The 27068-nt window shown below is 43.5% G+C and overlaps 2 protein-coding genes across 3 annotated transcripts in view; one reads left to right on the top strand and one right to left on the bottom strand.

Annotated features, from left to right (window-relative positions):
* Positions 1-27068, top strand: part of LOC311226401 (uncharacterized protein) — a gene marked incomplete at its 5' end in the record, with an annotated part of 864333 nt that overhangs the window by 35480 nt on the left and 801785 nt on the right. The window lies entirely within an intron of this gene.
* Positions 875-27068, bottom strand: part of LOC311227510 (endophilin-A2-like) — a gene marked incomplete at its 5' end in the record, with an annotated part of 32542 nt that continues 6348 nt past the window's right edge. The window contains 6 exons of one of the 2 annotated variants that reach the window (XM_084313203.1): positions 875-4787; positions 7602-7640; positions 8149-8282; positions 13340-13443; positions 19028-19186; positions 26257-26390. In XM_084313203.1, coding sequence (XP_084169329.1) covers positions 4600-4787; positions 7602-7640; positions 8149-8282; positions 13340-13443; positions 19028-19186; positions 26257-26390 — 758 coding nt within the window. In that variant the 3' untranslated portion in view covers positions 875-4599. The remainder of the gene's footprint in view (positions 4788-7601; positions 7641-8148; positions 8283-13339; positions 13444-19027; positions 19187-26256; positions 26391-27068) is intronic. The other variant, XM_084313204.1, reaches the window with a different exon arrangement.

The following is a 27068-nucleotide window of genomic DNA, read 5'->3' as shown; positions in this document are numbered from 1 at the left end:
GGCTTTGACGGAACATGCATGACTGATTCTTCATAGATTATACATTGCTGCATGCTTTTTACAAATCGATCTGATATATCCGCTCCAGTGTGTGGAAAGATCCCCTCCCGTTAACCCCAACCTCGCCCATAATTCGACCACAAGGGAGGAAGTTGACAGCTCCGTCTGTGCGCGTTTTGTTTGGGTCTTTACGCACGGACGCCACAGAACATGCATGATGCACTGAACCAACAACATGGGCAATAATTTATATGCAATGGCCGCTGAAACCTACCTTTTCTTTCGGTCCTCGCTTCTCCAGGTATCCTTCGTAGTAGCAGGGTGGGAGCTGCGCCCGGGAGCCCCCCGGTTTGACCGGTGCAGCCGCCATGAGTGTCGCTGGCTGCTGGGCGCAGAGACCGAGGAGGACAAAGGGGCGCTCAGTAATTCTGGGGAGTGTGACTGACACGCCTTCCCCCCGATGAGATGTTGTTGCCATGGAAATAAATAATAATCCGACAGCTGGTTGATGTATCCTATTATACACTCGTATACACATTTAGTTGTTCTTAGGGATGGGGATACAATATAATGATGTATGATGTACAAGTATGAAGGAGCTTATATTATTAATTAATTAATGGAAGTGTATTGAGATATCCTACTCTTGACTGGCTGTCATACAGATGTAAACATTTAGTTGTTCTTAGGGATGGGGGAACAATAATGACATATGCAAGTATGAAGGAGCTTATTAATTAATGAAATTAATTAAAGTGTATTGAAAGAGGTGTAATGTGAAAATAGATAAAACACAAGCTAAAAAATTGGCTATACATATAAACAAATTTTGATTAAATTATATAATTATACCCATCCATACATGACAAACTGAGAACCAATGTCCTTCATATTTATTAAACAAATGAATGAATAGCATAATTCCCCCTTTACATCATAACAAAAATATACAATACACAGATTATACATAAAGAATACAAAGATAATAGAGAGATAATCCATACACCCAAGAGATAATCCAGGATAATCCTGCTTCTAGATTCCCCCGCAGAGTGTCACGTTAAAAAAAACACGGAGGCAATGCTATGAAGACAAGAGAGGAGGCAGCTATATGACAACACATGCATAGTAGTAGTTAACATCTATTACACTGGAAATTCCATAGAGTTTGTATATTAAAAATAAAAGCTATTAAACCAGGTAATACTTTCAAGAATATCAAAAGGATCTGAGGCGCGTGTCTGGGTTTTTCATACAAAATATAACCCATTATGTAGTATGAAAAAAACACAATGTAAATACGAATTAGTCAGCCACGGTATACTGGGAGTAACTCCAGCAAGTCCGCTCTGACGACAGCACACACATTTATTTTTTATATCACGCCTTTGTTCCATTACATTATTCATCATCAATGTTATCATGTGAGGTGGTGCGTGACAGCCCAAAACCTGAGCCCTTACACCCCCACACCCCCCCCCCCCCCCCCCCTCCCGCCTAAACCAACCCCTGGGCCTTTGATTTAGCCTAATGAGGCGTGTTGTCAACCCACACCTGAACCACCGCATCAATCACTTTAATTTACCACACACACAACCAAACACACCCCCCCCCCCTCCCCCCCCCCCCGCACGCCCTGAATGAATTAAGACACGAACACTATGTAAACAGACCACCGCGTGTGGGGCACTGGGGCACACATGCTAGTGGGTGGATGATGTTTAGGGATGAGGTGGGAGGGGAGGAGGGAAGGTATCTAGGGAGGATTTAAAGATGATTCGGGGGGGGGGTTAAGAAGAGGGCACCATGGGATTGGAATGGGGGGTGGGGGGGATAGTACAGACAGACAGGCAGGGCAGGTGGTAAGAGAAGAAGCGGTGGGTGGGTGGGGGCAGGGCCTAATCCACACAGAGTGCCCTTTTCCTACTGAAAAGAGCCGTCCGTTCCACTCGACGGCTCGAATGGAGAGGGGGGGGGGGGGGGGGGGTCTAACGAGGGGGGGCAGGGGTCTAACGAGGGGGGCGAGACGGGAGGAGCAAAAGTTTGACATTTAGTGAACAGTGCGAATCTTCACAGTTCAGAGTCTCTCCCTGTAATGGGGCTTAATGGTGGTGAAACCGAGACCAGAGATGAATGATCGGGCACGCCGTAATACACAATGGCTGGGAGGAGACCGCGTTTTCCGTCAGGGGGGGGGGGGGGGGGGGGGGGCACGACTCGAGTTCCTTCTCCACGTGAAGATATATACGCGACAAGACGTGGGACTCCTCGTTATTAACCCCCGATGCGCTGGGGCTTCGCTGCTGCAGGGATGAGCGCTGTAGTACTTATATATATTTATTACATGGCGTTTTCACATTCGCCGAAATGCTTGCTTGTGATTGGTCAATAGCCCCCCGACAGCGGTCATTATCAGATATATATATATATATTGTTAGTAAGTTAGCCATGTAATAAGCGGGATAATGTATAGCTATACTCGATCATTGTCGCAAAATAATTGACCTTCACTGACGTTTAAAACACCTCGCCGAGGCGGCTCTGTATTTTAAACTCTGTGTCGGTCAATTATTTTTCGACAATGACCTCGTAGCTATACATTATCCCTTACTTAACACGCTGTTTTTCTTTGGTACTTATAGGCCTGGAGTGTGTGGAGTGTCAGTCCAGGGTGACACGGTATGAAAAGGCCTAATGAAAACTGGAGTTTTTTTTTGCCATGTGACTCACCCATCGCCGATTATTAGCACAGGGGGAAATATATATACAAACACAGTATGAAAAGTCCTAATGGAAACCGGATGGAAAGATATAAGAACAGAGTATGAAAAGTCCGAATGGAAACCGGATGGAAAGATATAAGAACAGAGTATGAAAAGTCCGAATGGAAACCGGATGGAAAGATATAAGAACAGAGTATGAAAAGTCCGAATGGAAACCGGATATAAGAACAGAGTGTGAAAAGTCATAATGGAAACCGGATGGAAAGATATAAGAACAGAGTATGAAAAGTCCGAATGGAAACCGGATGGAAAGATATAAGTACAGACTAGTATAGGGTAAAAGATCTGTGTGACGTGATAGTAACACCGCCAGCAGTGTTGATCAAGATGAAGGCCAAGAGAACAGAGAGGAACCCACGGCTGTGCCCAGGGCATCACCTCTAAAGACCCATAATAAACCATGGAAGGCTCAGAGAGACGGGAGGATGGGACTCTGGGGACGAAGTGCTGCAATAAAACGACGGCTGAGCCACAACTGGCAGATTGTGAGAAAAAAGCTTAACACGATCCCTCCCCCAAAAAAAAGGAGATTACAATTCAAGGCAGCTTCTTTAGTTCAAGAATGGACCCAAATCATGTCTGTGAACTTTGTCTGTCGTTATTCCCGACCGGTACTAGTCGTTATGGAGGCGAGAGGGAGAACACCTCATTCTAAATACAGTCCATCGATGCCGAAGTGATTCCGTATTCAAACAAACCGGTTATCGTTTTTGAAGCTAAATAAAAAATTTAAAAACACGAGCGCTTGGTTTTTAGGGGCTAGTGACCTCGACAAACGACGGCGGCGCAAGACAAAAAAAAAAGACAAATTTCCCTCGGGATGAATAAAGTATTTCTATTCTATTATAATCTAAATAAAGACACACAGAAACATGTAGCTCCAGGTGATCATGCTCTCCTAGTACCAGCAGAGGGCAGCAGAGGACAGCTCCAAACGGCGGACGAGTCCTCCATGTTTTGCTCCGACCCCTCCGAGACAACGTCAGCCTCAGGGGCAGCGATGTATGGAATGAGAGTCGCAGGAACACTGTGTTCACACCACGCGTGGTGAAGCGTGCGCGTGTCCGTGCACACACACTGAATACACACGCGCTCTGTGTAGTACCAACATGAAGACATCATCACCAGATCAACGAAAGACGACAATAAATGTGATGTAGTGAATATAAGGCAATAATGATAATAACAATAATAATAATAATAATAATAATAATAATAATAATAATAATAATAATAATAATGGTATTAAGCATCTTAGTGTTCATCATGGATGGATACTGCAGGTCACAGATGATGCCGGGTGCAGTTCCTCTCGTAGCCCTTCGTCTTCATCAGTCCCTGTGAGGAGGAGGAGGAGGAGTGTAGAAAGTGCGCAGGTGCGTAGTGAGTGAGCCGACATGAACACCCCCCGGGGCGCCAGGAAATTCCAATTCCAATAATAAAAAAAAAAAAACATCCCTGTTCAATATCCCCCCCCCCGCCCCAACGTCCCTCACTGCAGATTTTGAGTGAATCTTAATAATATAAAAGAAGCCTCTTCATCTCTATTCTAATTAATTGACTGAAGATGTTTGAAGATGTTTCACTATCAATCTCAAACCCCTGCCCTTTAAAAAATGTATCCTCCGGAAGCGTCGCTGGGATGGATCAAGAGAAAGAGGACGGGGGGCTCGAGACGGGTCAATTACGATAACGAAGAGGAGGCGTGTTTTTACGATTACTGAGATTCACCGTCCGACAGCGTGTTATTGTCCCTCTTTCTCATCCCTCTCCTCCTCCTCCTCCTCCTCCTCCTCTTCCTCCGTCCCTCCCTCCCTCAGTGAGACAGTGGCACCACCACCTCCACGTAGTTGTTGGGGAAGTACCCGGCCTGGCCGCGGAGGCTGCCCTCCAGCCAGTTCTCGTCGATGCGGCTGGTGAGGGTGATGATGTCGCCCTCGCGGAAGCCCAGCTCGCCTTCGTTCTCCGGGTCGAAGTCGTACAGGGCCTTGCAGCTCGCCTCCGCTGAGGGGGGAGGGAGGGAGGGAGGGGGGGAGAGAGAGAGAGAGAGAGAGATAGGAGAGAGAGGCAGAGAGAGGCAGAGAGAGAGAGAGAGAGAGAGAGAGAGAGAGAGAGAGAGAGAGGCAGAGAGAGAGAGAGAGATTGAACGAGAGAGAGAGAGACAAAAAAGAGAGAGAGGGAGAGATTGAACGAGGGAGAGAGAGGAAGAGAGGGAGAGAGATTGAACGAGAGAGAGGGGGAGGGAGACAGAGAGGGAGAAAGAGATTGAACGAGGGAGAGAGAGACAAAAAGAGAGAGAGACAGAGAGAGAGAGAGTGAGAGAGAGACAAAGAGAGACAAAGAGAGAGAGACAAAGAGAGACAGAGAGGGAGTGAGAGAGAGAGGCAGAGAGAGAGAGCGAGAGGCAGAGAGAGAGAGAGAGAGCGAGAGAAAGAGAGAGAGAGAGAGAGAGAGAGAGAAAGGATGATTAGAAGAGGACATTGTCTGTGGGAGCGGAGGGTTGAGATTAAGGAGAAGGTACTGAAATGAGGAGGTGGGGGGGGGGGGGGGGGGGGGGGGGGGGGGGTGTTAAGACAGCAGGGACATGTCCCTTTAACAAGATTAGTAGACATTCTCCTCCAGCCAAAGGGTTGAGTCAGTGTGTAAACCACCGGTGTGGTTGCCAAGGGGACCACAGCAGTCAGAGTGCTGGCCTTGTCCCAAAACGGGGGAGAGACCAATGAGTTAGTGACCGGTGGCAGCCGTGATGCGGAGGAGGGAACAGCCTTCTGAAGCTCAAGGGGGTTTGTGACGGCATAATTAACCACCCCCCCCCCCCCACCTTCCTTCCAGAGAAAGAAAGGAATATTTGGCATCAAGACTTTTGAGACCAGGAAAATAATAGTCAACTTTTGCCAGCAGCAGTTTCCCTTTCCATTCGAGAACGCGGCTCCAATTCTATCCCCTGAATCCAGGGTTCCCAACAGACATTGCAAAATGAAATTCAAGGACTTTCAAGTACTTTTCCTAAGCACTATTTTCCATTTAAAAAGGGCATTTAAAATGATACAATTCACTTTTAAATGCTGTTTTTTTTTATTGAAAAGAAAATCGGATCCAATATTTATGGCTTAAAACCAATTTCTGACAATGAGTTACATTTTAGATAAAATTATATTTCTTGATTCAGAACTATTTGATCATAGATGAACAAAACATTCAATGCTTTGAATGGTTGATTTGAATTTCAAGGACTTAAAAAAATTGTATCCTCTTTTTCTCCGCCTGATTTTCTATGCTTTTCTCCCCATCCCAATTTAGTCATTATGCCAATTCCCCCCCTCCCCTACCTGGTTGTTGTGCGCATGTGCCCCCTACTGGTTGGTCCAAGGGAACCCTGAAGTCTACCACATGCTTCCTCCGACACATGTGGAGACAGCCAGTGGCTCTCTCCTCACCTGGCAGCGAGGACTCTCATTGGTGAAGCGTAACACGTGGGAGGTCACGCTGCCTTCACCACATCCTGCCTTTCGCTGAGCAGGCGTCCAGACCTGACCTGTAGGCGTCACTGTCGACAACGCCAGATTCCCCACCCACGACTTCCCTCCCGCTAACTCAGCCAAACGAGTTAGTATGACGATCGGCCCAAGCCGCAGGGCAATGCTGACTCCGGGAGTCGAGACCGCAGCCTCTTGCATTGGTGACGAGCGCAATCTCCGCTACACCACCCGACCGCCCGATTTCAAGGACTTTTTTTAAGCACCTTGTTAAAAAAAATCAGTTTAAGGAATTCCAGGCCTCGACTTTTTTTTTTGGACAAAAATCTGGACCTTGTGCGAAGCCTGCTCTGAATCTCACTTGAAGACGTAACAACGGTACACGGTATCCCAGGTTCTTGAGCCTCAGAAGTCCACTCCTCCTGCGAGCAGATAGCAAGAGATACAGACGGTTTCCCAAAACCCAATGGGGTTGTTGACAACTTTAGAATTTACAGTAAGTTCCAAAACCAGACCATTCCACAGTCAGAATGATTGATTGAAACCGTTGCAGCCGTTCGTTGTTTAGAGCCAAGATGGAGCACGGCTTGCTGTGTATGCTCACAGTATCTGTGGTTAGAGGAATGTCCGCTCCCACACAGTCCCATGTACAGTATTTTAGGGGGGGGGGGAATCGACAAGTGGACAAATTATAAGTGAACCCAGCAACACACACCGTTCCATGTTACATAAACACAGGTAAGACAGACATGCATACATGTAAATTCTCTCTCTCTCTCTCTCTCTCTCTCTCTCTCTCTCTCTCTCTCTCTCTCTCTCTCTCTCTCTCTCTCTCTCTCTCTCTCTCTCTCTCTCTCTCTCTCTCTCTCTCTCTCTCTCTCTCTCTCTCTCTCTCTCTCTCTCTCTCTCTCTCTCTCTCTCTCTCTCTCTCTCTCTCTCTCTCTCTCTCTCTCTCTCTCTCTCTCTCTCTCTCTCTCTCTCTCTCTCTCTCTCTCTCTCTCTCTCTCTCTCTCTCTCTCTCTCTCTCTCTCTCTCTCTCTCTCTCTCTCTCTCTCTCTCTCTCTCTCTCTCTAAACACACAACAACAACAGTGTGATTTAGTAAGTTGTCTTAATCGGGTGCCACTCTCTCCATCTGTAGACAGACATGCATACATGTAAATACTCTCTCTCTCTCGCTCTCTTATCACTCTCTCTCTCTTATCACTCTCTCAAAACACACAACAACAACAACAACAACAACAACAACAACAACAACAACAACAACAACAACAACAACAACAACAGTGCGATTTAGTAAGTTGTCTTAATCGGGTGCCACTCTCTCCATCTGTCAGACTCACGCGTTCTGCTCGTCGAGAAGCGTCTTTGGGACGATGGACCTGGATATAGAGCAGGGGTTTCTACATATCAGTACAATACTGGGAGACGTGTCTGTCTATGTATGAAAGCACAAACACACACACACACACAAACAGACCAGCACACACATTCTGCAATATATTCTCAATCCATACACACACAGCTCAGAACACTTTACTAATAAGTAGGGATGTCCGATATTATCGGCCGATATTGGCATTCAAATGTAATATCGGAAATGATTGGTATCGGTTTTCAAAAAATATTTTCTTTTACATTTATTTAACCTTTATTTACCCAGGCAAGCAAGTAAGAACAAATTCTTATTTTATTTATTGTCAAAGTATGCATAATGTTGTGTTAATTCCCCGACAAGAGATATGTAATGTTATGTAATGGAAACCCTGCATATATCGGTATCGGTTGATATCGGTATCGGAAATTAAGAGTTGGACAATATAGGTGTAACGGTAAAAAAGCCAATATCGAACATCCCTAGTTACCAATGAGGTACAATCCCAGTTTTACCGGAAGAGTAAACAGGAGGGGTCGTTGCAGGAGGTGTGTAATTTCCTCCGTTCGAATGTTCCGCCTCGTAGTCATACGACGGTCTGGCTTTGGGCGTGTATTCACGTCTGGGGCGAGACTGGGCTTCGCTCATCCTGAGGTACACACACACACAAAATGGCATGAAAAAACACAAACTCAAGAGACTGAGGATATTGCCTTAGCGTTTCCATTCAATAGAGGAATCTAACTTCCTGCCATGAGTGGGGAAATTAAATGAAAGAAGTGTTGCATGTAACACGTTGCTCTTGGTAGATACTAGCAACACGGTCTCATCAGAAAACACAAATAAAGTACTAATCGACCACAGGAAATATTTTTTTATAGCCATAAGTAATATATTATTTACGTCTTGTATAAGTAGTATATTCACGTTTCGTATCGAACCAACAATGGTAGAATAAGCCACCCACCCACCCTGATACAAACACAGAAATACTATGATGATGGTTTGTTTAACTTTAAAGGTTAAGGTTAAGGTTATGGTTAGTTTAAGGTGGTTAAGGTTAAGCGTGGTTAAGGTTAGGGTTAAGGTAACAGTTAGTTTAAGGTAACAGTGTGGTTAGGGTTAAAGGGGAACTATCTTATAAATGGCCTTTTTGAGTGTTTAGCATTGTTTCCTAGCTATGTGAACTTATATTAATATGATCTATGTCTCAAAATTCTCATATTGGCGCATTCTTCCAATTCTCCTCTCACAATATTCACCCTCACTGAACTGAGTCGTTTGAAAATGTGCCTATATGTGATGTCATATAGTCACCGCTGCATGTTAATGTTCAGGGGGGCCGGCACGGTGCCGTGGTTTAGGAGCCCAGGCTCAAAACAGCTCGAAATCTTGAGGTAGAAAAATGCTGTTTTTGAGGACTTGATTAGAAATACAAAACAATGAATAAAAAAAAAATATATATTACAGAGGTGTTCCATAGACTCACAGGAATTGTGTAAAAGTGCCCAAATAGTGAAAGAAATAGTAAAATAGTTCCCCTTTAAGGTAACGTTAGTTTAAGGTAGTTTGATGCACTTTTATCAGAACGCAATATTAGTTGATCGGGGGTATTCCAAAAAGAATATTCCAATTGTCTAATCGCGATTTCCAGTATTGGTGTCCATCTGTTCCCTGATATAATTTGGCACAACCTATGGATCGAGTGTGCCAGATGCGTTGGTGGTCGGATGAAGCGATTTACTCGGCTCCGTCTAAATTTAGCGCCCGGAGGGATTTAAGTGTAACACAGGGTGAGATATGAGGTTTCAAAGGGTGGGCGACACTGCCATCTAGCAGGATGCGGCCGGTATTGCCGTTGGTTGAGCTGAGGAGCAGTGCTCAAACACTATTATGGAGTGCTCAAATTACGCACGGAGAACGCTCAATTCATGGAGCAGAAAGGAAAGCCAGTGACCGAGTTGGATGATCCAGACTGGCTTAGGGATCTTGCCTTTTCAGTGGACATTACAGAACACTTTAAAATGTGTTGAATGTTAGCATGCAGGGCCGCAACAAAACTCGTCGCAGAGTACCATGATAGCGTTCGTGCTTTTCAAATGAAATTGGCTCCGTGGGAGACGCAGCTATCCCAGCACAACGCAGTCCACTTCCGCCGTCTAAAATCTCTACCTGTCAATCACGAGAGTTTGGACACATACATGCTGCTCAGGCTTATACGCCAGTTTGACAATCGATTCACTGTCTTCACTGAGAAGGACTTTGCACTTTTTCGTTCTCCGTTCACCACCAACGCACCCGACGTGCCAGAGGAACTCCAAATGGAGCTGATTGAACTGCAGTGTAGCGCACACCGCTGAAGGATACATTTGCAGATCTGTTGGTTTGGAATCCTTCCATCAATGCCGGACACCAAATTACACACAGATCACATCCTTTGCATCAAAGATGATTTGTATGTTTGGGACAATATATCTATTGCGAGCAGGCTTTCTCTGTGATGAACATTAACAAGTCCAAACTGCGCAATCGTCTGACACACGGACATCTAAACGACATAATGAAAATTGTCGACAGGCTGGTAAAAGCCAAAAAGTGTCGGGTGTCGACCAGCAAGTGACAATGTAAGTAGCCTCTTCCTTTTCCACACTCAATTGCACTTATATTGCAGACCATTAAGTCCATTGGTAGAACAGTGTAGTTAAGGTCAGGGTTAAGGTAACATCACGGTTAGGGTTAGGGTAACTTAAGGTAACGGTTAGTTTAAGGGAACAGTGTGGTCAAGGTCAGGGTTAAGGTAATGGTGAGTTTAAGTTTACTTATGGCTATATAACAACTTTTTTCCTGTGGTTTAGTACTTTATTTACATATTCTAAGTGAGATCAGGCTGATACTAGATACCCTGTGTGTTAGTGTGGTATGGGCTCTAATGTCCAACAGCAGCATGGGTTAACCCTTTCACTACACACAGTTAACCATCTGTAGTGTGGTAGTGAAAGGGTTAACCTTCTGTAGTGTGGTAGTGAAAGGGGTAACCTTCTGTAGTGTGGTAGTGAAAGGTTAACCTTCTGTAGTGTGGTAGTGAAAGGGTTAACCCTTTGTCGTTTGGTAGTGAAAGGATTAACCGTATGTAGTGTGGCAGTGAAAGGGTTAACCATCTGTAGTGTGGTAGTGAAAGGTTAACCGGCTGTAGTGTGGTAGTGAAAGGGTTAACCTTCTGTAGTGTGGTAGTGAAAGGGTTAACCGTCTGTAGTGTGGTAGTGAAACCTTCTGTAGTGTGGTAGTGAAAGGGTTAACCCTTTGTCGTTTGGTAGTGAAAGGATTAACCGTCTGTAGTGTGGTAGTTTCAAGTTCAAGTGTCTTTATTAGTTGTCATACAGAATACAGAATACTTTGCATGAAATGTTTCTTTCTGTGTTGCTCCCGAGAGTGTGCTAGATAATAACAAGATAGTATAAAATAAGTATAATAAGTATAAAATAGAAAGCCAAGAAGTCAAGTACGTAAACAAGTGTAAACAACAAAATTGTTCAGTGTATCTATATATACAGTATGTACAGCTGGTACAAAAATGGTGAGGTATAGCTTAGCTTGTGGTGCCACCTTGTAGTGGTGAGGTGCAATAAGGAATGAGAATGATGTGCAATTTCCTTACCAATAATATAAATATAAATATAAAGTGTAAAGTGTGTCTAAAGTGGTAAAGTGGGTGCTACAGTGTGTTGTTTATTTAAGTAAGTGTATGTGTGCTGTGGGTGTGTTGATGGTTTGCTTATTGTTCATTGAGCATCCTGATGGCCTGGGGATAGAAGCTCCTTCTGAGTCTCTCTGTGCTTGCCATGAGACTCCGGTATCGCTTGCCTGACCGCAGCAGTTCAAAGAGGCAGTTGTTTGGGTGGCTGGAGTCTTTGATTATTCTCTTAGCCTTGCCCATGCACCGCTTGTTGTAAATGCCTTGGAGAGTGGGAAGCCCCCCTCCAATTGTGCGTTCGGCTGAACGGGCCACTCTCTGTAGTCTGCTGCGGTCTTGTGCAGTGCTATTCCCAAACCAGGAGGCCTATTCCTTAATGACAGGTCAGTAGTGCTGCTTTTGCTTCCGCGTTTTCCCTGATTGGCTGCGCCATGCCCCGCTGCAGGCGCGGCAACCGCAGAGCAGAGCAGCAGAGCGGCGGAGCGGCAGAGCGCGAGCGGAATTAGGTAACCGCCGCAGGAATCCGCCATGATTTTCATTCAGCGCTTCAGCTCACCTGGCATAGCAGCGGTCCGCGGTCCTGCGGTTCGTTGTTGACGAGTTCGAATCCCATGATTTTTCTTTTTTTAACGTGATTTTTTTTTTAACGTGTATTCTTTCGCCGGTTAAGGTTAGGCATGGTTAAGGTTAAGGTTAAGGTTAGGCATTGTTTCGGAGTTGGTTAAGGTTAGAACGGTTAAGTTTAGGCGCTGTTAAGGAGCTGGTTAAGGTTAGAGTTTGTCAAAGAGAATGGCAATATTCTTTCTATGGTTAAGGTTAGGCATGGTTAAGGTTAAGGTTAAGGTTAGGCATTGTTTCGGAGTTGGTTAAGGTTAGAACGGTTAAGTTTAGGCGCTGTTAAGGAGCTGGTTAAGGTTAGAGTTTGTCTTAGAGACAGCCTATTTCCGCACTGCCGCTCTCCCGCGTTGCCGCGGTCACATGGTCAAATTGTCACATTCTTGCACTCATGACCTGTCATAAAGCCACACGCAACCAGGAGGTGATATTGCCAGTCAGGATGCTCTCTATTGTGCATGAGTAGAAGTTCTTAAGGATCTTCTGACTCACGTTGAACTTCCTTAACACTTTGAGCGCCGGCCGTGTTTTCCTTTTTACCCCCTTGAATGCCACGGTCCACGGCCAATGTTAACGTTAATATCGCCTAATCTATGTTTTAAATTATGTGTCTAATCTGCCCGTCGCTTATCAAAGACTCATTTTCCAGTCAACATTGGCAAGGCAGATTGTATTTTTATCGCTTCATTTCCGTTTGATAGCATTCTGAAAATCACCCGTTTTCCCGGGAAAAACAACCCATGCCTATGATAATCGCCTTTTACTGGAATATTCCAGAACGTTGTCATTTGTCGGCCTATTTATGAATCGTTTTCAAATAAACGCTAGATGATCGATAGTATATGTGTGCGCACGCACGCTCGTGCCATGCGCTGATAATCGCTGCTCTTATTTCCTCATGGCTTTTACAGTAAAAACAGCCATATCACATATCACATAAACGCTTATATCTCTGTGAAAACGAGTCTGATTATCCTAACACTGATAACATAGATTCCTTACCTCGGGTCGTAAAACCAGAGAAAAGCCGTGAGTGGCGCTCAAAGTGTTAAGCGCCTAAGGAAGTAGAGGCGTTGCCGTGCCTTCTTCACAACACTGTCGATGTGTGTGTGGTCCATGTCAAGTCCTCGGATATGTGGGCTCCGAGGTACTTAAAACTGTTCACGCTCTCGACCGGTGCCCCGTCGATGCCGAGGGGGCCGTAGTCCCTGACCCCCCGACCACCTAAAGTCCACAATCATCTCCTATCGTTTAGTGAAAGGTTAACCGTCTGTAGTGTGGCAGTGAAAGGGTTAACCTTCTGTAGTGTGGCAGTGAAAGGGTTAACCTTCTGTAGTGTGGTGGCAGTGAAAGGGTTAACCATTTGGTAGTGAAAGGGTTAATGGGCGGGGACCTCTGACCTCTCTCGAAGTTTGTCGGACAGTTCTTCCAGGATCTGCGCCGCCTGCTTGTGGTAATGCAGCTGGGACTCAACCAGAGAAGACAGCTGGCTCACCTGCTCCACCTACACACACACATTTAGAATATTTTATTTATGTCCACATAAAGACAAAGTTTAAAGGACACAAATATTTAGTGATGCACGATATATCGGCCGCCGATATAATATCGGCCGATATGGCCGTTTTTTTACACATCGGTATCGGTCCGATATCAAGATAGGGCCGATATTAAAAAAAAAAAAAAAAAAAAAAAAAAAAAAATCGTTTTTTTCTTTCTTTTTACATGTTTTGGCCTTAAATAGTTTCAAAATATCAGTCATTTCTGAAAATAAGTTACAAAAGTAAAGAAATTATGCGTTTTGGAAAATAGCTCTTTATTTGATTATCATAAAAAAGTGTTTTCTATACAGAGATATCGACATCGGTAAATATCAGTATCGGCCAGAACAGCAATATTAATATCGGTATCGGCCACAATTTTCACATCGGTGCATCACTACAAATATTAACAGTGCACTTGTACATTGTGGGATTATTCCGATACAATCGTGCCACAGTGGCAACCAAAGTTACAGACTCACACGGATGATGAACCTGACAATCAACACACAGCTCATGGGTACAGATAGCAGCGTCTTATCCAAATTGCCCGGCTGCCAATAATAGCTGACACTGAGCAATATTTTGCTAATTGTTTGGCTCTTCTCTTCGGAAGACCGGCCAACTGAAGGCCTCTAACACTCAACTTATGGACATGACCCAGGCTTCCAAATATGAAGACTAAAAGTTTACAGTTGTAGCCGAGTTGTGATATGGTACGCTCTAACAGTTGATACTTTAACATTTTGGTTGTAAAGGCTTCCTCTAGACTGTAGTCAAACGTGCAGCCAACTTCTAGGATGAGAACCTCTCTGTTATTCTCATTAACAATAACAACATCGGGGGTGTTTGCTGAAATATCAGAGAACAGTGAACACACACACACACACACACACACACACACACACACACACACACACACACACACACACACACACACACACACACACACACACACACACACACACACACACACACACACACACACACACACACACACACACACACACACACACACACACACACACACACACACACACACACACACACACACACACACACACACACACACACACACACACACACACACACACACACACACACACACACACACACACACACACACACACACACACACAGATTAAAAACAAAAAGTGACTGAGCCTTCAAACCCGTGGCCCCCAGGCTATGAAGGCTCTGCCCGTGGACCTAAGATCTGTGGTCTCGGTAAACACTTTTAAAAGAAAAGCAGCTAAAGACTGTGTTGTTCAAACAGGGTTTTGGCTAACTATGTCTGTGTAAATCTTTTATGTCTTTTTATCAGTTTTTTTTCTTCTTTTTTCACGTTTTTAATTACTTTCTTTTTAACATGCTGCTATCCTTGCACTTTACTGATGTTTTTATATGTGAAGCACTTTGTGACCCTGGTCTGTGAAAGGTGCTATATAAATAAACCTTTACTTACTTACTTACTTACTTACTTACTTACTTACTTACTTACTTACTTACTTACTTACTTACTTACTTACTTACTTACTTACTTACTTACTTACTTACTTACTTACTTACTTACTTACTTACTTACTTACTTACTTACTTACTTACTTACTTACTTACTTACACACATGGAACACTGATATTCTTGCTTCTTCACCTTCAACATGTGTTACTAACATTTAGGTAAACAGACCTTCAGGGCATTTCATATTATTATTAATAATAATAATAATAATAATAATAATAATAATAATAATAATAATAATAATAATAATAATAATAATAATAATAATAATAATAATAATAATATTTCATAATATTTTCTTTTAGAATACTGTTTGAGTCTTAATTTTGTTAAGAATATAGGACACGCATGTATAAGCATTATGCTTCAGTGTGTACCTTTTCAGTCACTGTAAAATCAAATATTAAATGAGTGTGGATATTGTATTGTGTGAGACGATGACTGAATAAACTACTACTACTACTACTACATATAAAAAAATTACTTTACTGCGATATATCACTTCCTCTTGCAACATGTTATTGATAAACTGAAAAAGAAATGTAAAGAAATCTCATTTTACAGCAATAAAAATGATTGAAATGAGGTGAACAGACTGAAAACGTTATCTTATTAGATAAAACAGATGTATATATATATTTTTTCTATTGCAGATGGTAACAAAGCTTTCCATTGGGGACATAATTAATAATCAAGTTGTGGTCAGTGTGTGTTAAAGAGGCACTATGCATGCACAATGGTGTACATTGTTTCATGTACAATTGGCCAGTTTGTGACGCGCACACTAAAGAATCTGATGAGATTTCATGTAAATAATTCAAGCAACCCCCCCCCCCCCCCCCCAACATGAGTGTTTTGATTGATTGATTGATTGAAAACTTTATTTAACAGATTTCAGAATGGGTACAATACAGTACGGCTCAATACACACAATTGTTAAGGAGGATGCAGACCAGAGAAAGACTTTCGTCTCGTTTACATCAGGGTCCCCCATTTTCAATCCATAACGGTGTTCCATTCTTTTCTCATCGTGTCACTTTTCAATCACAACGCTCAGCCGCCTGAAGTCATTCTGCTCATTGTGTTCGGTGTGAAAACGGCAAACGCCAGAGGGAGGAAAACAGGTCGGGCGAGTCGGTCTCCTCAGCGAGAGACGGCGAGTCACTGTGGAAAACAAGACGTGTCACCTTGGACATGCTATACTCGGCGAGCGGTTATATAACCGTATGGCTCGTTTACCCTCAGGAGACGTGGGCACCGCACCGCGCGGCTCTCTCCCTTTACTGCCTCCACTGATACCCAACACACGATGAAGATCAGCTCTCGCTCCTCGAAGCGAGGTCAAACACAACTCCCTTCTTTCATATAATTCTACTACTAAATGGTAAATGGCTGCTTTTTTTATATAGCACTTTTATCCAAAGGGCTTTACGATTTGTTACTCACATTTGACCCATTCACTCACACACCGACGGCGGAGGCGACCACGCGAGGTGCTGCCAACCTGCTCATTGGGAGCAATTAGGGGTTAAGTATCTTGCTCAAGGAGGAGCGGGAATCGAACCGGGAACATCCGGATTGCCAGACGACCTCCCCGAGCCACTGTCGCCCCTACTACTACTACTGATCCTAACTGCCCCAATTGCACAGCCCTGGCCTATTCCTATTTTATTTGTATTGTACTATATTCTATTGTGCTATATTTAATTTAGTTTGTATCCCATTTAATATTATTCTACCTCTTTATTTACAGTTGTACAGCCCTGGCCTATTCCTATTTTATTTGTACTATATTCTATTGTGCTATATTTAACACTTTGGTTGCCTTGGGTTAAATTCATGATATACCATAGATTGCCAGCGCTATTTGTCTATGGAGAAAGTCCCCTTCTTTGCAGGGCTATAACTTTTTAAATTCTATTGCTACATTGCCATTATTAGGGCCCATTCAAAGTCCTATATGTATTGTTCATTGTGTAGCAACGTTAAACTTTTTCATTCACATATTCATAGTAAAGTATGGTCTAATGTATAAGTATGTTTTCATCTCTTTCTGCAGCTTTCTCCAGAACGTGATCTATAGCCCCAAATGCATTATATTGATGATGCAATACAGTTTTATGGCAATCAGCGCGATATAAAAAATTCCAACTAGACGTACTTCTAGAAGTTACTACACGTCATCTGATGTTGACCGGATGGGCTAGGGGGCGTTTATAATTCCGTGGGCAGCGTTATACCAATCATCTAATGTGGGTCAAATGTTGATAATAGCAGTTATTATCGAAGACGGTAACGTTACACGCTGAAACTCACCCCAGTCTCCGCGCGCCGTTGGGCGATCATCGTAGAGTTGAAATCTTATCATTATGGGATGTAAATTTACCCGGTCCATCTCCAGCTTGTATAATGGTATATACGTCCAAATCATGTTGTTTATCGAGTTATTGGCAATCGATCACTGTGTAGCGTGACGAGCCAGAGTCCCGGGACCTATAGCGAGCGCCCGGAAGTACTACGGACGTCTAGCACAACCTCTATGCCACTTCCTGTTAAAGCGATTGCGCCGATCGGCCACCAGATGGCGCTCCTGAACCGCCAGAGAGCTCAGTGGGTCCTGCTGGTGGATCTCAGGCCAGCGGAGGGGACATATGAATCCGATCGCAGATTTTTGAAATATTGATATAAGGACGCTGTACAGCGTCCTCCGGCAACTTGAGCATGGCCCGCAATGACGTCAAAACACGTTTCATGGCAGTCAAAGTGTTAATTGAGTTTATATCCCATTTAATATTATTCTACCTCTTTATTTACAGTTGTACAGCCCTGGCCTATATTTTTATTTTATTCCATAATACATAATTATCTTTTTCCTCCTTTTTTCCGTTTTTCCGTTTTTCTCCCATCCCAATGTTAGTCGTTATGCAAATTCCCAATCCCCTTCCTGGTCGTTGCGCACTCTACCCCCTACCGTCGGTCCGGGAGGGCGGAGACTATCACATGCTTCCTCCAACACATGTGTACCCAGCCCACCGCTTGTTTTCACCTGGCAGCACGGACTCTCACTGGGAGAGTGTAACGACGTGTGGAAGGTCACACTACCTCTCCCAGATCCTTCCCTTGCTGTGCAGGCGCCCCGACCGAACTGTAGGAGTCGCTGTTTACAACGACCAGGACCCACCCTCGCCGGGTTTCCCACCCTCTAACACTGCCAATTGTGTCAGTATGGACGGTCGGCCAACCCGGAAGCACCACAGCTGGATTCGATCCCACTGTCTCTGTGGTGGTAGACAGACGCTTAGTCCGCTGCGCTACCCAGCCGCGCTCCATAATTATATTCTATTGTGCTCAACTTAGTTCATATTTCATTTTATCTTACTCCACCTCTTTATTGTATTATCCGTCTGTTAATGTCTGTCCGCCAATGTCGCACCGATAACGACCAAAGCAAATTCCTTGTATGTGAAAACCTGAAAACTACTTGGCAATAAAAACCTTTCTGATTCTGATCTGGTGTCACAGTATATACTGTAGTTGGGCAATGTGCTCCATATTCAGATCCACCCAACTAGGGTCAGTAATATTCGGGTACATTTTCCATGAGAAGTTAAGCTCGTGAATTCTGGAAATCTTGCCAAAAAAAGTGTTTCTTTTACAAAATGTTGCTTATAATAATAGTGAACTTATTTTTAGGAGAAATACACATAATAAAAAGGCAATACTAGGTATTGTGGCATGTTTTAGTTAAAACATCACCATTTAATGAATTGCAACCCGCATTGAATTGCAATTCGCTTCGGGGTGATTTGCCTAGTTTTTCCACTGTTAACCAGATGCCAGTTCACCAGATGTGACATAGCTAGAAATGTCAGGCCCCCCCCCCCCCTTGTACTCCCAGTTCTGCTTGCTGGAAAAGCAGGGCAAAGGCCGTTTAACGTGTGTACAACCCCCCCTGCCCCGCCGGGGGGGGGGCGTCCCGCTGCTCTCACGGTGTACGCACGCCTGCAGTTGGGAGGTGAACTCACGTCGGTCTCCAGCAGGTTGTGCATGGAGCTCTCCGCCAGCTCTTTGGACTCGTGGAACTTCTCCAGCGCCTGCCTCAGCTCCTCCTCCGGAATCTTCCCCTGGCGCTTCTTCTTGTAGTCGTAGTCCAGGCGGCGGCCTTCCAGCTTCTTCAGGTGGTGCTGAGGGAGAGGAGAGGGAGGAGGAGGAGAGGGAGGAGGAGAGGGAGGGAGAGGAGGGGGAGAGGGAGGAGGAGGAGAGGGAGGAGGGGGAGGAGGAGAGGGAGGAGGAGGGAGGAGGAGGAGAGGGAGGAGAGGGAGGAGGGGGAGAGGGAGGAGAGAGGAGGGGGAGGAGGAGAGGGGGGAGAGGGAGGAGGAGAGAGAGGAGAGGTAGGAGAGGGAGAGGAGGGAGGAGGGAGAAGGAGAGGGAGGAGGAGGAGGAGAGGGAGGAGGAGAGGGAGGAGGAGGGAGGAGGAGAGGGAGAGGAGGAGGAGAGGGGGGAGAGGGAGGAGGAGAGGAGGAGGAGAGAGAGGAGAGGTAGGAGAGGGAGAGGAGGGAGGAGGGAGAAGGAGAGGGAGGAGGAGGAGGAGAGGGAGGAGGAGAGGGAGGAGGGGGAGAGGAGGAGGAGAGGGAGGAGAGGTAGGAGAGAAGGAGAGAGGAGGAGAGGGAGGAGGAAAGGGAGGAGGGGGAGAGGAGGAGAGGGAGGAGGGGGAGAGGGAGGAGAGGAGGGAGGAGAGGGAGGAGGTAGGAGAGGGGGGAGAGGGAGGAGAGGTAGGAGAGGAGGGAGAGGGGGAGAGGAGGAGAGGAGAGGGAGGAGGAGAGGGAGGAGAGTTAATGGTGATCATGTGACACTAACGTGACTAAATAATTCATGCAATGTCGTTGACTACAAACAACGACACAAAATGTAGTTTGCAAAATAAAATCTTGCCGAAATCTCTCTCTGACGAGACAAAATAATTATAACTTTTAGAATAATTCATGTTATTATTAGAGCTGCGTTTCCGTTTCCCGTGTGCAGCGCAAGCGATTTGATTAATTTCTCGTTATTTTGTCCTTAGCCAGCGTTCTAGATAGCAGTAACTTACTGCACACGGCATGGGTTTAATGGAACAATGGCGGGGCAACAGGGTCTCGTGGTATTGTATGCAGTGGGCTTGCACTTGGCAGAATGTATTGTTGAAAGTGAAAGACAAGGAGGAGACTAGTTTGAAACGAACTGCTACGTTACTGTTAGCATTAGCAACTAGCTGGCTGTCAAATCATCGCCAATTCATTCTCGCATTCCCTTTACTTCTCACGCTGGACACTGATGCAGGAAACAATCCCACCGCTGCCAGCAATGTAACCGAGGAATAGTCTGCTTCTACTTTCAAACTATAGTAAAATAAAATCACGGGGGAGAATTGATATCTGATCATCAACATAACGGTTTTCTTCCCCTTTCCACTCCACAACAACGGACCTGTCACAGGCGCGCGCCCTGCAACTCCGCCTAATAACGTCAGCATCATAACATAGAACACATTAAATAGCTTACATAAGTCTAACCAGCTAGCACTAACATTAGCTTGTTTTTGTTTAGAAAAAGTTCACGCCAATTTATGAGGCTGTAACCGAGTGGCGTGACTAAACAAAAAAGGCTATTTCGAGACTAAAATGCTCAGACCTGTAGTTGACTAAAACTTGACTAAACGAAAAATAGATGAAGGTGACTAAATATGATGAAAACGAAAAAGAGCATTCGACACATGACTAAGACTAAAATAAAAAATAGCTGACGGAATTAACATTGAACACAAGATATTTGTGCCCTAATGATAAGGATAAGCACTCAATGAAGAAACCCAATTCCCCTAACATGGTATGTATATTTAGGGTAATAGTCGAGTAGTAGAGTGTTCTTTCTTCTTTAGTGGTATTCTCAGCCCAGCACCTACCCGAGGGATGAGCGTATTTTATTTTATGTGACAACTCTTATTATACTTGATTGATTGATTGATTGATTGAACATTTTATTAACAGATTGCAGAATGGGTACAATACAGTACGGCTCAATACACACAATTGTTAACACTTTCAGTGCCAGCAGGGGGCGCACGATTTAGTGCTTGAATGCCCACCATCCACTTCAATGTTAGCGTTAATAACGCCTAATCTATGTTTTAAATTATGTCTGTGTCTAATCTGCCCGTCGCTTATCAATGACTCGTTTTCCAGTCAACATTGTCGAAGCGGATTGTTTTTTTATCGGTTCATTTCCGTTTTATAGCATTTTGAAAAGCCCTCGTTTTCAAGGAAAATATAAATATTCCATGATAATCGCCCTTTTCTGGAATATTCTAGAATACACAAAAACGTTGTCATTTTTCGGCCTATTTATGAATAGTTTTCAAATAAACGCTAGATTATCGATAGTATATGTGTACGTATGCACGCTATATAGGCGATCTGAAATCGATTCTCTGATTCCCTCAAAGCGATCGCGCACACACAGACAGATCACACATAGGGCAAACGCTGAGATCTCAGCGAATACAACTCTGATTATCCCAAGACTTGTAAAATAGATTCCTTACCTCAGATCAGATGTTCTCCAAAAAGATCATTCCAATTCATGATCGCCATTCCAAAAATCTATCGTTTTTATTGATCCAACGCTACATACTGTACATATGTATTCCACACTGTTCTGAGGCTCCACAATGAATCCGATCGGCTCGGGTTACATGCCTGAGAAGTAAAATGTGGATTCCGGATTTTTCTTTTCTCATCCATTTTCATTGAGTTCATTCCAAAAGGGTGCATTACCATCTGGGAGACGATAGGGGCGGTTTTTTCACATCTGAGCTCCTACAGGGGCTGCATACCAACGGGAGACTCGGTTGATGAAATATGAATTCAGATCGCTAATAAAAAAACACGCTAATTGACGTGGTGGGCATTCAGGCATTGGGCTGATAAAACGTCTTATCACGTGGTGGGCACTGAAAGTGTTAAGGGAATGCAGACCAGAGAAATACTTTCGTCTTGTTTACATCAGGGTCCCCCATTTTCAATTCATCATAACATATATGACATACATGACCAGTGATGCCACAGATTACTGATTACTGATTACTCCTTTAAAAAGTAATCTAAGTTACTTTACTGATTACTTGATTATCAGAGTAACTTAGTTACTTTGAAAGTAACTAGGTTACGAAGTCGTCGTCGTTCCCCCAACAGTTTTTTTTTAAACGCTTTATTGAAAGTGCATAAATTGTTTTTAACTTGTTTCTCTGCACATAACGTAAATTGTTAAACTAGTACTTCAGCTTCTGTACCATCAAGTATGGTAAAGCAACAGTCTATGATGCTCACAGCATTAGAGCAGCCAGCCAGTGGTTTTACAAAACCAGTGTATCACATCTAACAAATTTGCTGAACTATTCAATTATATCAACTGTAACTATTAAATTGTTTTTATAAATGTCTCTCTATAAACATACAATCAGTCTCTCTTTAACATGTAAATTAACTGTAAATCTGGCAAATAAGAGCTTTTGCTCTGCCACCATCAACCCTCCTGTACCTAGTTGAAGCGTCGGCTAGTGTTGTGATTCCAGATACTTTTGTTTTGTGGTGGAATTCTCCGACGACGGAGCCCTGCTGTCACACGATTGGCGCATATGTCACATGACGTGCTGTGAAGACCCGCCCTACTCTGCCTCTGATTCGCAGACTGTGGATGGGGAATGTGATTGGACCAAAGCAGAGTCACTCACAGACAGAGTCCAGTCACGCCGCGGGACACATTCTTGTATTTAACCCTTTCACTGCCACACCACGTCACTCCCAAATAAGAAAAACAGCTCAAAATGTATTTTTGACTGTCGAAAACGAAATAAAATACTGCATTCCGCCTGCATTATGAATTTATGATGAGATAGTAACGAAATAGTAACGCACAGCCACTTGGACAAGTAACTGCAATCAGATTACTGGCTTTTAAAGATTAACGCGTTAGATTACTATTTTCGGGGAAAAGTAATCAGATTACAATAACGCGTTACTTAGTAACACGTTACTGGCATCACTGTACATGACATACAGATACAGTACTGCTACATCTAGACATTTATGACATACCAGATCTATATACATTTGAGGGGGAAGAAACTGTACATTGGAGGTGGTTGGGTGGGTGGGGTGGGGAAACTGTACATTGGAGGGGGTTGGGTTTGGACATTTACAGGGGCCAGTTTCGGATTGCAGTCTCCCGTAGGTGCTCTTTTAGAGAGGTTTTGAAGGTGGGTAGTGATCAGTGTTGGGACTAACGCGTTACAAAGTAACGCGTTACAGAAACGAAGTTACTTTTTGCCGCAACTAGTACTCTAACGCATTACTTTTGAAATTCAGTAACGCTACTTACGTTACTGAATGGTTCGTCACTGCGTTATTTGCGTTATATACGGCGTAGATTGATAGCGAGCGGTAGTGATTATTATTATTATCCTCATCCCCACCCGCGTAGAATGATACGAGGCGAGTCTGGCCACTGGCCAATCAGAAGTGCGCAAGAAATGCGGCTACGGAAAGAAATAGACCCTCTCTATTGTAAACAAAACAAACGCTCGCTATGAATCTACATAAAAAGAACGCAGTAACAAACTAACAAACCATTTAGCAACTACTTGGAGAGATAATTAATATACAACATGGAAACGAGATAAAGAACATGTTTGAGGCGCTGCTGGAGTCAACTGGACTAACGTAACGTTACTACATCTCAACCACCGCAGACTTTGGTGAGTCAGTGCAATGTGTTCACTGAAACTCAAGTTGATCAACGGATTTTGACTGTACGAAATCTGCCAGGGAATCTCATAATACTAATCAAACAATATAAATATAGTCCTTTCATGCACAATTGATATCCTAACTATTCTAACGTTGCAATGCTTTGATTGATATCTTAAACAACGTTGCAACTTGCAAGATGGTGAATGAATGAATGAATGAAAACTTTATTTAACAGATTGCAGAATGGGTACAATACAGTACGGCTCAATACATACAATTGTTAAGGGGATGCAGACCTGAGAAAGACGTTTGTCTTGTTTCCATCAGGGTCCCCCATTTTCAATTCATATAGACATTTATGACATACACAACATACATGACATTTATGGCATAGGGACATATAGGTATTTAGTACAGATACATTTGTGACATAAACGGTATTCAAATATACAGTACTGTTACCCCTAGCTTTGGGTAGGGCGTTCCACATTGTTGTGGCATAATTGCGAAACGTTAGTCCCTTGTTTGAGCCGAATCTGGGTTTGTTGAGCTTCCTCTGGTGTAGTGGTTGTGGTATTCACTGACCTTTGGGAAGTATTTTGACATGTACATGGGTACCCCGGTCGTATAGTGTATCTTGTAGACCAGGCCCATTGCAAGTTGCTGTACTCTGTCGTCTACTCTAAGCCATCCTAGGTTGTCAAAGTGGGCAGGGGTGAGGTGGGTTCTGGGGTCCAGGTCAAGTAGTAGTCTGACCAGTTTGTTTTGTGATGTTTGTAATTTTGTTTTAAGCGCCTTTGAGGTGCTTTGGTACCATGAGGTGCAAGCATAGTCGTAGTACCCTTGAATTATAATGGTTATAATGAAACGCTCCGGCGACATCAAGGCTGTTCCTTCAACCGGCGCACTTCTTATTATATGACTCGGGACAACATTTGTTTGTGTCAGATTTGTGTTTGTATCTAGACCACATTGCTTAGCAGAGTTCGGTGATGTGAATGGAAACTGTCAAGTTGATCAACCGATTTTGAGTACTATAGGGCATGGGACTCGGGAGCAATCTTTTTTTTTAATCTTTTTTTTTTAAATAACTAAATAGTTACTTTTCACAGTAACTCATTACTTTTGGGTGTAAGTAACTAGTACAGTAACGAAGTTACTTTGAAATGAAGTAACTAGTAAAGTAACTGAGTTACTATTTTTCAGTAACTAGCACAACACTGGTAGTGATTCACATTCCTTTACAGCTGTGGGTAGGGCGTTCCACATTGTTGTTGCATAATTGCGAAACGTGTTTAGTCCCTTGTTTGACTAATGTGGTGGTAATGTTCTGGCAACATATTTTGGCTAAATATGCCTCATTTTATAAATGTGTATTGATAGCATAGTGCTGTAATAAAATGTTCTAATAAATATGCATGATCAAGTTCAACAACGTGTGCTTTTATTTTGATATTCCTTAATTCCATGTTGAAATTACGAAATGACATTAACACTTTGAGTGCCAACGATGAGAAATCTCGCTGTTGGCCGCCATGCGTGGAGTGCTTTTATTAGCAATATCCATTAATTTTTCATCAATCCAGCCTCACGTTATCATTGGGACTGGCTCTGAGCTCGAAAAGGGCAAATACCGCCCCCTATCGTCTCCCGGATGGTATTGCACCCATTGGATTGGACTCAATGGAAATGCATGGGGGAAAAAAACCCGGATTCCACATTTTCAAGACAGGGGAGGGAAGAATTGGATAATACGAAATTGGGATGGGAGAAAAAATAGAAAATGGGGAGAAAAGTGGATACAATTTCTTTTTAAATAAAGCATGCACATTTGCATGGTGTAGCTTTCTGTGCGTATTCATCCACAATCTATAGCTCAACATGAAAATATTCGCAATTAATCGTAATTTTTATTTTTTCAACCAAAAATGCTTAAACAATAATGTTAGTGATAGAAGGGAACTAATTTTGTGCAAAAATGGAAAGCTTGCCAATGTTCATGAGGCACTGAGGCAGAATTGTTACAATAGCCGATAATCCATTTTCCCAATGATAAATCCCTATACGGGTGGACCTCGCGGGCGGTCCAAAGTGACGTCAGACTACACCTCCCTATATATAGTCTCTAGTGAACAGAAGGCAGATAGTTGGCTGTGCTCAGAGAGGTTGGAACTAAAACACTTCAATGATACTGAATAATAATAATAATAATACATTTATTTTATATAGCGCCTTACATAAGGTATCTCAAAGCACTTTACAGACATTGAATTATAGTACATGGACAAACACAGTACATGGACTTTAACGTGTAGACATGAACAAAAACAAACAAACTCCGATGAGAAGCTGAAAAGATATTATACTTGTGACATTACCAGTCCACAATAAGCAAATTATGCCTCAATTAAAACATCATTGTATTGGATCTTTATAAATAAAAAAGACAAACTCTTCCGTTCTTCTACCTGGATATCTTTGATGTCCTTGTCGGCGACAGCCTGCAGCGGGTCTATAAAGTTCTGCTTGACGTCGATGTCCAGAGCGTCCTTGACCTCCGCTAACCTCTTCATGGCCTCCCCCACGTCCAGCAGAGCTACACCTGCAGGACACACACAGGACACACACAGGACACACACAGACGGCGATGTACAGCACATCAACAACACACATCGGGAATATACGGGAAGCAGGGTTCCCACAGACATTGCAAAATGAAATTCAAGGACTTTCAAATACTTTTCCAAGCACCATTTGTCATGTCTAAGGGCATTTAAAAGGATACAATTCACTTTTAAATGCTATTTTTATAGAAAAAATTATCGGATCCAATATTTACGGCTTAAAACCAATTTCTGACAATTAGTTACACTTTAAATAAAAATATAAATATTTCTTGATTCAGAATTGTTTTTATCATGGATGAACAAAACTTCAGTGCGAATGGTTGATTTGAATTTCAAGGACTTTTAACACTTTCAGTGCCAACGACGAGATATCTCGTTTGTTCATGCCGACTGTTCAGTGCCAACGACGATAGATCGTTTTTTTTAAATGTATTAGCGATTTGAATTCATATTTCATCAATCTAGCCTCACGTTAGTGGTGCAAACTCTCTCTGAGCTCCATTGGGAAAATACCGGCCCCTATCGTCTCTCCCTGTGGTACTGCACCCCTTTGGAATGGATTGAATGAAACGCATGGGGGGGGAAAAATCCTGCTTCCTCATTTTACTTCTCAGACAAGTCACCCGAGACGATCGGATTCATTGCCGAGCCCC

Source organism: Notolepis coatsorum, assembly GCF_963971535.1.
Source record: "Notolepis coatsorum genome assembly, chromosome: 4".
In the NCBI taxonomy this organism is placed as follows: domain Eukaryota; kingdom Metazoa; phylum Chordata; class Actinopteri; order Aulopiformes; family Paralepididae; genus Notolepis; species Notolepis coatsorum.
This window is presented reverse-complemented; position numbering and strand designations above follow the sequence as displayed.